Source organism: Lactuca sativa, chromosome 4 (assembly GCF_002870075.4).
Source record: "Lactuca sativa cultivar Salinas chromosome 4, Lsat_Salinas_v11, whole genome shotgun sequence".
Classification (NCBI taxonomy): Eukaryota; Viridiplantae; Streptophyta; class Magnoliopsida; order Asterales; family Asteraceae; genus Lactuca; species Lactuca sativa.
The window spans coordinates 172,273,081-172,284,284 of NC_056626.2; the positions used below are offsets into that span (position 1 = coordinate 172,273,081).

At 40.6% G+C, this 11,204-nt stretch overlaps 1 protein-coding gene across 1 annotated transcript; it reads right to left on the reverse strand.

The window, feature by feature from the left end:
• Positions 1–10,372: 10,372 nt before the first annotated feature.
• Positions 10,373–10,948, reverse strand: LOC111904677 (alpha-amylase-like). Its single transcript, XM_023900413.1, has 2 exons — positions 10,774–10,948; positions 10,373–10,722 (listed from the first exon to the last, which is right to left on the reverse strand). Exons 1-2 carry the CDS (start codon positions 10,946–10,948, stop codon positions 10,373–10,375), a joined length of 525 nt encoding a protein of 174 aa, XP_023756181.1.
• Positions 10,949–11,204: the final 256 nt, after the last annotated feature.

Consider the following 11,204-nt stretch of genomic DNA (forward strand, 5'->3'; position numbering starts at 1 on the left):
TTACTAAAATGAGAGACTTTTCATTTTATGTAACCTATGTATTTATTAATGGACTTTTAAAAGAGTGACTTTTGGTTATCCATAACTTGAGGACAAATTATGGATTCCATTAAAACACGTCAATATCAAGAATTAAACTAACAAACTATTTGCAAATAATTCCTATGATCTTCTAAACTCATATGTTCATGAACATTCATATCAATAATTTCAAGAATCATAAACAAGACATACAAAACTTGAAAATTTGATAATAGTCATTGTAAATGGATTAGCATAACCATTACACCATCTAAAGCAAGTTTTATAATGCCAAAACAGTTTAGGGTAATGTTTCTAGTCCATTTCCAGCAGCAAAACTCAAAAAAACTGCATTCATGGGCTCCTACTCATCGAGTGCAAGAACCTACTCGACGAGTAGGATGAATATAGGCATGGACTCGTCGGGTCCCCCCCATGGACGCGGCGAGTTCACTCGGTAGATAGCAGTTTTTGAGTCTTCTCCAGCAAGTTTGCATCAAGTATCAAGGAAACAAGCATAGGCTCTGATACCACTAAAGGGTTTGAGCATTCTAACACTCCTAAGGTGTACATGCAACCCTAGAAACCTTGGATCTATGTTTTACTAAGATACATGCAAATTTGATTTTCCAAGGTTCTTAAGCTAACTAGCATGGCATGCAGAACTTTTAAACATAATAGCTAGTAGAAGAACATACCTTTTGTTGTTTGGATTCCTTGAGAACCTTGTGACCCTAGCACCTCAAGTGTGATGCCTCAAATGTCTCACACAACACCACAACACTTGGAATAACCTTGAGAGAAGTTCACTAACACCTGAAAATCGGCTAGCCCTCTTGTTCTCTTCTTAGTTGCCGATTTTGCTTGCTATGGAGTTTCTTATATAGTGTGCCACATGTAGGGTTACTCTATGTAAACCCTAATGTGCATGGTTTTTCATATTCCATAATCCATGGGTTTATAACCTCCATGGACTATCCATGGAGCACCTTATGGGTTTTAGCCTAATACATATAAACCATGGATCATTATTCACTATACAAGAATGGATTATTTACACAATCAACCCCATATATTTAATTAGTCACATTTTGATCATTTAATTAATTCCAAATTAATTCTTGATCAATACTAACTAAATAATATTATTAATATATTAGAACTTTTAATATATTAACAAACATTAAGTGTCCTTTCTCTCATTTAGTCTATCCAAGTGTTGCAATGCCATGCAACCCAAATGGACCATGCCAACCGGGTCAAGTACATCCCATAAATAGTTATGAACTTAGACACCTAATCCAATAGTTGATGCTCAACCTTGACTTTCCTGCAAGTCAAGTACCTTTCTACGTACCAAGTTACGTCTCGCTTCATACATGGCCACCAATAATTGGGATGGAGATCTCTATACATCTTTGTCGCTTGAGGATGAATAGAGAATCTTGACTTGTGCGCCTCCTCCATCAAAACCTGTCACGCACCACCTCAGTACGGAACCCACACCCTCCGATGAAGGGTCAACAATCCTGAATATTATAATTAAAAAAATCCAACTATCCCACAATGTGTTTACTCTTTCGGTGCTCTTCCTTTATGTAACGCCCGCGAATCTGGGTTAGTCAAATTAGAGGCAATAGGGTTCGAAAACGACTTTTCGACAAAAGATTATTTAGAATAAATAATCTTAACCAATTTGTAGAGTATGTCACAAGGTTTCCGTACATATAAAGAACGCCGAAATCCGAGTTATAACGAAGAAGTTATGGCCCGTCGAAGTTTTACGGCAAAACCGGCATGGTACCGGGAAGCGTAAATAGTGAATTTACGATAGAGCGAGATTTAGCCTTAGAAATCTAAACAAAAGTTGTAGAATATGTTAAACTAAGAGCGTCGATAAAAAGAACGCCCAAATCTGACTTCGTATGAGGAAGTTATGATTTTTCTAAGATTCGGCTAAGCAGTGCACGACTCGAAACTCGAATTTTAGTTCGAGCGGTTTTTGGCTTGCGTGACCTAAATGAGAGTTGAAGATCTCATTAATAGGAACTCAACGGTAAAAAGATGGACGAAAACGGAGTTCGTATGAAGGAGTTACGAATTCTTCGCGGTTATTTAACAGTCTAAACGCCTCCTACTGTTAAATTTGAGATTGGTCGAGAATTAGCCGACGGAGTCTAAATGAAAGTTGTAGATCTTGATTTTACCTACGCGTGGATATAAAGAACGTCAAAAACGGAGCATGTATGCGAGAGTTATGATTTTTCTAAGTTCGAAGGCTAATACGCGATAGGGGGTGACGTGGCACCACCAGAATTGGACACGTGGCACCACCAGAAGGCCTCCACATGGACCAACTCGGAGAGTAGGTCCCCCCTACTCGGCGATTCCATCAGATTTTGCACTATAAATAGAGGTGCCGAGTCTAGCCTTATCTTCACACCTCCCAAACTCACTTTCTCTCTCTAGTTTCTCTCTCTAGCCTCCCTAACCCCCCTAAAAGCCTAGGTAAACCCCCTAGCACCCGAAGGAAGCCCCGAGGCTCCCGGAGCCCCGAGAAAAGAGCCTTTCGGCTCGGGAACGCTGCTCCAGCGAAGCCCGGTTTTCGAGAAAACCCGCTGAAAGTGAGCTACGCCTAACCCATCTTTAGTATAGCTTATGTTTTAATATAGTTACATTATTAGGAACTTATAACGAGTATTTGGGCTATTATTATGAGTTATATTGAGTGTTATTTAACGCTTATATAATAATAATAATAGTCAGACTATTAGTTTGTCGCTGTTATCGTTAGACTAAACCCTAGTGGTATTGATACTAGGTTTTATCGAAGGAAATTGTTTTCAGAGTATCGAAGCGCTGTTCGAGTGTTGAGTCACCACCTACTCAGGTGAGTGCATAGTTACTTTCAGTTTACACATAGATATGAAGTAATTTATATAAATTACGTGTTGTGTGTGTATATTATATGTATACTTGCTATCTATGTTGGATGAACGTTTTATACATGTTTTCAATGATTTAAACTGTATATGTATTTTATATCTACAAAATGTGTTGGGTAAAACATGGGTAGATGTAATAGTTGCTGTGTGACAAAACAAAATAATGAGAGGCTTCGTTATAGTTGTTCTTGATGATCTAGTCATCTAGCGGAGTATAGATGACGACCACGGACTATTCTAGATAGTCCAGTTGAACACTAGCAGGCTCGCAACCTGTAGGTGTTTAATTGAACTGTGTCTTTATTTGAACTGTGTGTTTATTCGAACTGTGTGTTCATTCAAACTGTGTGAACTGTGTGCTCACCAGGTTCACTCCATCCCAATGATAGTCCTTTGACTACGTCCCTTGTGTTAGATGTTTTAGGGACGTAATGTGAGGATTACGGGAATGGGTAATTGGGTTGATTGTTTGATGTTTAAAAATAATAATTATATTATTGTGGGTTGAAAACCCTATGTGCTCACCAGGTTTCCCAACCTGACCCACTCAGTTTATTTATATCACAGGTGTTGATATGAAGTCACATTACACTGAGAGATTTAAAGAGATGTAGATCACTAGAGTAAATAATTGTAAGTTCTGTTTATGCTTATGTTTATGTATTAACAATGACATCCCAAACGTTTTAAAATGAAATAAATACGTTTCTTCGAAAATGTTTTAATAACGTATTTACCATGTTTTTCTGGGAACAAATTCCGCAACATTTTTATGAAATGAAGTACTCTGATTTTTATAAAGCATAAACAAACCGGTCTTTTATGGCCGTGATTTTGGGGATGTCACAGTTGGTATCAGAGCATTAGTTTAAGCGAACTAGGAATATGGATTTATTTCTAGACTTAAACTTAGAATGCTATGCGATGATTGTTAGGTGTGAGCACTAGATTATTTTAGGAATTATGCCTAAAATGCTTTTATGTGCTAAATACGTGTGCCTGATATTTGTTAATTGTTCGGATCTATGGTCTGTTGCCGACCGGATCTGGAAACCTTATGTGTTTAGGATTCTAAACGTACGACTACGATATTAGAACTAGCATATAAACGTTTCGGAGTGATAAGGATGATTTAAACGTCAATCCTAAGTAAAGATCTAGATTCACCTTCTTCGGTGTATAGATCAAGATGGCAAGAACCCGTAGCGGAAACGTGAATGCAAATAGGAACAGAAACCAACCCCCAGTGATTGAGCAAATACCGGTGATGGAAGCCGCTGCTGAGCTAGTCACGATGGCCGGAGTGCAAGCAATGATCCATGCGATGTTGGATCGTCAAATGGAGGAAACCATACGTTTGCTCCAGCAAAATCGAGATGAAGCCACTATTCAGATCGAACAGCCCGAGTTGAACGAAGGGCAGACTGAGGAAGGAAACTACAGTGAGACTGTTGGTCAAGTCAACCCACTAATAGTTCGACAAAACAACCAAGATGACGAAGTCGAGAGGAATGGATGCAAGTACAAGGATTTTCTGACTTGCAAGACATTGACTTTCACTGGAAAGGAAGATCCGATCAGGGTCATGGATTGGATCTCGGAGATGGAGTTAGCTTTCATGACATGCGGTTGCAGAGGGAAGCTACAGACCACGTTTGCAGTGCGTCAGTTTCGAGGAGGCGCTGTACGTTGGTGGAATACCTTGGGGAAGACTTTAAGCCCCAACAAGCCCCTGCAACTGACATGGGCATAATTTCTGGTACAATTCAAACGAAAGTACTACTCAGCTCAAAACCTGTTGGAGCTAGAGAACCAGTTTCTAACCCTGAACAAGGGAAGCATGTCAATCGATGAATACACCAACAACTTCACAGAGAAGATGGAGTTTGCCTTGCGCCTTGTTCCGCATGAGCTGACGAAAATCGACAAGTACGCAAAGGGACTTCCATGGGAGTACACGGTGCCAGTGCGTCAGGCACCTACTCTAGAAGCAGCTATCTGGGCTGCCAAGTCTGTGGAAGATATGATTAAGGGAAGAGCTGCCAACAAGATTGAGGTTGGCGAAAAGAGGAAGTTTGAGGAATCTACGAGGCACAATAAGAAGATCAAGTCTGGTTCAAAGGAGTCTAGCGGAGGACGAAACAAAGTGAAATGGTGCGAGAAGTGCAAGAAGAATCACTTTGGGAACTGTAGCGAAGAAGTGACTTGCTACAAGTGTGGGAAGACCGGACATTACGCCAACGAGTGCAAAAGGGTGTGTTATGAATGCCGTGAAGAAGGGCATGTTGCTAAGGATTGCCCGAAAAAGAAAGAGGCGGCAAAACCAAATATTCCGCCAAAACCGAAGGCAAAAGCATTCCATATGATCCTAGACGAAGCAGATGACAATGCGAGGATTAAGGAATGATGGCTTGACATCCAAGGATCGAGTTATAAAGTAGCCATAGAATCATATGATGTAGCCTGTTAGAGGCATAGTCTAGGGTGAACTTGAACACCTATGTAATCGTTTCAAGAAATAATATGAAACCTTTGTTTTGTTATCTGATGTGTTAAGTTGTTGTATGGTTTTCTTGTATGGTGACTTGGAAAAACTGTGGGATGATACTTGGGACGAGTATGAGTAGGTGTGAATGGTAGTAGAGGCCTATACTACCGGGAGCACAGGACTCACACTTGGATCAGGGAAAGTCACAAGGTTACCAAGAAGCTAGCAAAGATTTCGTTTTATTCAAGTGTGTTGTTACCATTGTTTCGGTAATGACTAAGAAGACTGTTGATATTCCGACCCTAGTGGTCATACCGAATTGAGTCCGACTACGCTAAGTATGCTATGTGGTTTAGAAAATCAAGGTCGATGTAGCGTCCGACTTAAACCAAACGATTGAAATCAAAACGATCAATAGAAATATCATGCTCGTTGTTAAAGAAGTTGGTAGCTAGAAATGCCTAATGTTAAAGTGTGATTATATCACATTAGAACATGAAGGAAGGCATAGTCTGTTTTATAATTTAACTCTAAGAGACCTAAGTCTAAGTGTTGCAACATACGATGATTGGTCATTAGAATATGACACATCGATCCATAGTAGTAATAAAAGAAATCATCTCAAGTTCGTATCCAGTAAGGATCAATATTGTGACTTGAAGGTCATAATTGGGAGTCTAGCCTGAGGTAGAGAGCAGGTGCACGATCGAGTACCCTTACAGCCAATGAGTTTAAGAGATAGACTTGAAGGAATGTAGAAGTGATAATTATTACCTTGGATGAAGAGATGACGTATAGAGTCATTATATGACCCTGTTTCGTTGATGATTCCGTGACGTAATCATCCTAAGGGGGAGATAATTGTAACGCCCGCGAATCTGGGCTAGTCAAATTAGAGGCAATAGGGGTCGAAAACGACTTTTCGACAAAAGATTATTTAGAATAAATAATCTTAACCAAGTTGTAGAGTATGTCACAAGGTTTCCGTACATATAAAGAATGCCGAAATCCGAGTTATAACGAAGAAGTTATGGCCCGTCGAATTTTACGGCAAAACCGGCACGGCACCGGGAAGCGTAAATAGTGAATTTACGATAGAGCGAGATTTAGCCTTAGAAATCTAAACAAAAGTTGTATAATATGTTAAACTAAGAGCGTCGATAAAAAGAACGCCCAAATCTGACTTCGTATGAGGAAGTTATGATTTTTTTAAGATTCGGCTTAGCAGTGCACGACCCGAAACTCGAACTTTAGTTCAAGCGGTTTTTGGCTTGCGTGACCTAAATGAGAGTTGAATATCTCATTAATAGGAACTCAACGGTAAAAAGATGGACGAAAACGGAGTTCGTATGAAGGAGTTACGAATTCTTCGCGGTTATTTAACAGTCTAAACGCCTCCTACTGTTAAATTTGAGATCGGTCGAGAATTAGCCGACGGAGTCTAAATGAAAGTGTTAGATCTTGATTTTACCTACGCGTGGATATAAAGAACGTTGAAAATGGAGCTCGTATGCGAGAGTTATGATTTTTCTAAGTTCGAAGACTGATACGCGATAGGGGGTGACGTGGCACCACCAGAAGGCCACCACATGGACCAACTCGGCGAGTAGGTCCCCTCTATTCGGCGAGTCCATCAGATTTTGCACTATAAATAGAGGTGTCGGGTCTAGCCTACTCTTCACACCTCCCAAACTCACTTTCTCTCTCTAGTTTCTCTCTCTAGCCTCCCTAACCCCCCCTAAAAGCCTAGGTAAACCCCCTAGCACCCGAAGGAAGCCCCGAGGCTCCCGGAGTCCCGAGAAAAGAGCCTTTCGGCTCGGGAACGCTGCTCCAGCGAAGCCCGGTTTTCAAGAAAACCCGCTAAAAGTGAGCTACGCCTAACCCATCTTTAGTATAGCTTATGTTTTAATATAGTAACATTATTAGGAACTTATAATGAGTATTTGGGCTATTATTATGAGTTATATTGAGTGTTATTTAACGCTTATATAATAATAATAATAGTCAGACTATTAGTTTGTCGCGGTTATCGTTAGACTAAACCCTAGTGGTATTGATACTATGTTTTATCGAAGGAAATTGTTTTGAGAGTATCGAAGCGCTGTTCGAGTGTTGAGTCACCACCTACTCAGGTGAGTGCATAGTTACTTTCAGCTTACACATAGTTATGAAGTATTTTATATAAATTACATGTTGTGTGTGTATATTATCTGTATACTTGCTATCTATGCTGGATGAACGTTTTATACATGTTTTCAATGATTTAAACTGTATATGTATTTTATATCTACAGAATGTGTTGGGTAAAACATGGGTAGATGTAATAGTTGTTGTGTGACAAAAGAAAATAATGAGAGGCCTCGTTATAGCTGTTCTTGATGATCTAGTCATCTAGCGGAGTATAGATGACGACCACGAACTATTCTAGACAGTCCAGTGGAACACTAGCAGGCTCGCAACCTGTAGGTGTTTATTTGAACTGTGTCTTTATTTGAACTGTGTGTTTATTCGAACTGTGTGTTCATTCGAACTGTGTGAACTGTGTGCTCACCAGGTACACTCCATCCCAATGATAGTCCTTTGACTAAGTCCCTTGTGTTAGATGTTTTAGGGACGTAATGTGAGGATTACGGGAATGGGTAATTGGGTTGATTGTTTGATGTTTAAAAATAATAATTATATTATTGTGGGTTCAAAACCCTATGTGCTCACCAGGTTTCCCAACCTGACCCACTCAGTTTATTTATATCACAGGTGTTGATATGAAGTCACATTACACTGAGAGATTTAAAGAGATGTAGATCACTAGAGAAAAAATTGTAAGTTCTGTTTATGCTTATGTTTCTGTATTAACGATGACATCCCAAACGTTTTAAAATGAAATAAATACGTTTCTTCAAAAAAATTTTAATAACGTATTTACCATGTTTTTCTGGGAACAAATTCCGCAACATTTTTATGAAATGAAGTACTCTGATTTTTATAAAGCATAAACAAACCGGTCTTTTCTGGCCGTGATTTTGGGGATGTCACACTTTATAGCCTCGACCCGATCCTCTCAAATATGCTCCAATAACAGGCAAATCATTGTCATCCCCAAACATATATCTCTGACCGGAGCCATAGCCACCTTGCAACTGAGAGCATCGACCACCACATTGGGCTTCCCCAGGTGATAAACGATCTCACAGTCATACTCCTTTACCACATCCAACCATTTGCGTTACCTCATGCTTAGATTTGGTTGGTCCATTAAATACCTTAGGCTCTTTGTGATCCGTGTAGATAGTGCAACGGACCCCATAGAGGTAATGTTGCCAAATCTTGAGGGCACTCACCACTGCCACCAAGTCCAAATCGTGTGTAGGGTAATTCGCCTCATGAGGCTTCTGCTACCTCGACACATATGCAATCACATGACACAGCCACATCAACTCCGCACCTAGAACCGTGACCGAAGAATCACAATACTCCACAAAATCCCCCACTCCCTCTAGAAAGTTTAAAACCAATGCCTCACACAACTTCTGTCTCAAGGCCTCAAAAGTTGCCTGCTACTCAGGCCCCCAACGAAAAGTGATAGTCTTCTTCATCAGTTTGATTAATGAAACTGCTATCTTGGAGAAATCCTGAATGAATCTCCGATAATAAACTGCTAATCCAAGGAAACTCCGAACCTCAGATGGAGACCTTGGAACCTCCCATCTTATCACCGCCTCAATCTTGGCCAGTTCGACCAGAATAATGTTCTGGTTGACAAGAGGCCCCAGAAACTACACCTAGTGCAACTAGAGCTCACACGCTGAGAACTTCACATACAACCTCTCCCTCCTCAGAATTTACATTACCTCCCTCAGGTGCTCTTCATGCTGCTCTCGGAAAAGATGTCATTAAAAAATACAATCATTGACCGATCCAACATGGGTCTGCATTCGTGATTCATGAGATCCATGAATGCGGCTGGAGCATTGGTAAGCCCGAAAAGCATCAGCACGAACTTGTAATGACCATAATGAGTTCGGAAGGCCATCTTCTGCATGTCCTCCTCCCTGACTCTCATCTAATGGTAACCCGAACACAGATAAATCTTAAAGAACCAATATGCACCCTGAAGTTGATCAAATAAAACATCGATCCTCGGTTCAAATCCTAGTAGTCAATACACATTTGCTATGCCCCGTCCTTTTTCTTCACAAATAAAATCAGCATTCCCAAGGACGAACTACTCGGTCGAATAAATCCCTTTTCTAGTAGCTCCTTCATCTGCATAGACAAGTCCTGTATTTCTGGAGGTGCTAACCGATTGGGTGCCTTGGCTATCAGAGCCGCACCTGGAATCAAGTAAATCCGAAACTCCGCCTGCCTCTCCAGAGGCACTCCTGGAAAATCCTCTGAAAACACATCCGGGTATTCCTAAACAATCGGCACATCACCAATGGTCACCTCACCCTTTTCCCGGGAATCCATCAAAAAAGCTACGAACCCAAAATAACCCTGCTGAAGATAACACCTAGCCCTGGCTGTTGAATAGACAGTCGGCCCACACTGAGCGCCCTCACCATGGATCCCCAACTCTCCCGCACTTGGTTTCCGAACACGCACCAATTAAAGTTCACAAAACTGCTAGAAAAACAGCCTTTAACGACGCGCAATCAATGACATGCGCTGATATAGGACACACATTTGAGCGTGCCCTCAAAGTTGATGTCAGTTTTCCAAAATATGAAGCATAGAGGGCACGCATTTTTTGCGTGCCCTAAAATTAGTGTCTAATAAAAAAAACGGAGGGCACCTTAAATAAAATGTGCGTCGTCTAACCATTTCGCTTTATAAATTTTAATGAAACGTGCGTTTCATCCAAGGGGGAAATGAAATCCAAAAATTAAAAAGCCCGCTTTGTTTCCACTGGCTGAAAACCCTAGCTCATCCCCGCCGAAAACCCCCTTTCTTCCACCCACTTCATCAGTTCATTTCTATGGTTATCTTGATTGTAATCTGGTTTTTCATCTTGCCCATGAGCTAAAGAGCTCCATTGCTCTCCAACTGCAAAATCGGGAGAGGTGTTGGTCATGTAGATCTTGGTGAAACTCGAGGAATACCCTTTTACGTAATCAAATTGCCACCCATCAAACCCTATTTCAATCTTGAGCCAGTTCATCCAATCAGATAACTCCTTTTGGACTATAGTGATTACGTGATCGATGCCTGGGGAACCTGTAATGGGATCTCCTGTGTCGATATTTCCATTGCCAACGGAATAGTCGTCGTCTTTGCAAATCAAGGAAGATCCCTAATCAAGGATTTTATCCGGAGTTCCACCCTCGAAGATATAGTATTTCCTGCTTCCATCTTGCTTTTCCCCTGTTCTGTGATTTATAACTATGTCTGCAACGGCTTTGGTTCCCTTGTTGTACTCGGTAGTAGAAAGGGGAAAAAGCAAAATCCCAAATTTTTTGAGAAACCTGTCTCGTTCTCTTTTGCCTTTGTTCTCCATATTTTGTTTGAACATTTCCATATCACCCAGTTCAAACACGATTTAGGTTTCATATTCAAGCAGAAGGATGGGAGAATTAACAGTTGACTTTCACGATAATCCCTAGTTTATCTCTTCCAACTTTTCCTCGATTCCATCTTTATCACTCCTCACAAAAATCTCCATCGATCGTTTTAGGTTTTCTCCACCGAGTAATCCTCTCGAAGATTCTATGTTAATATCGACTTATCTGTTCACACGCCATAACTTGCCTCTC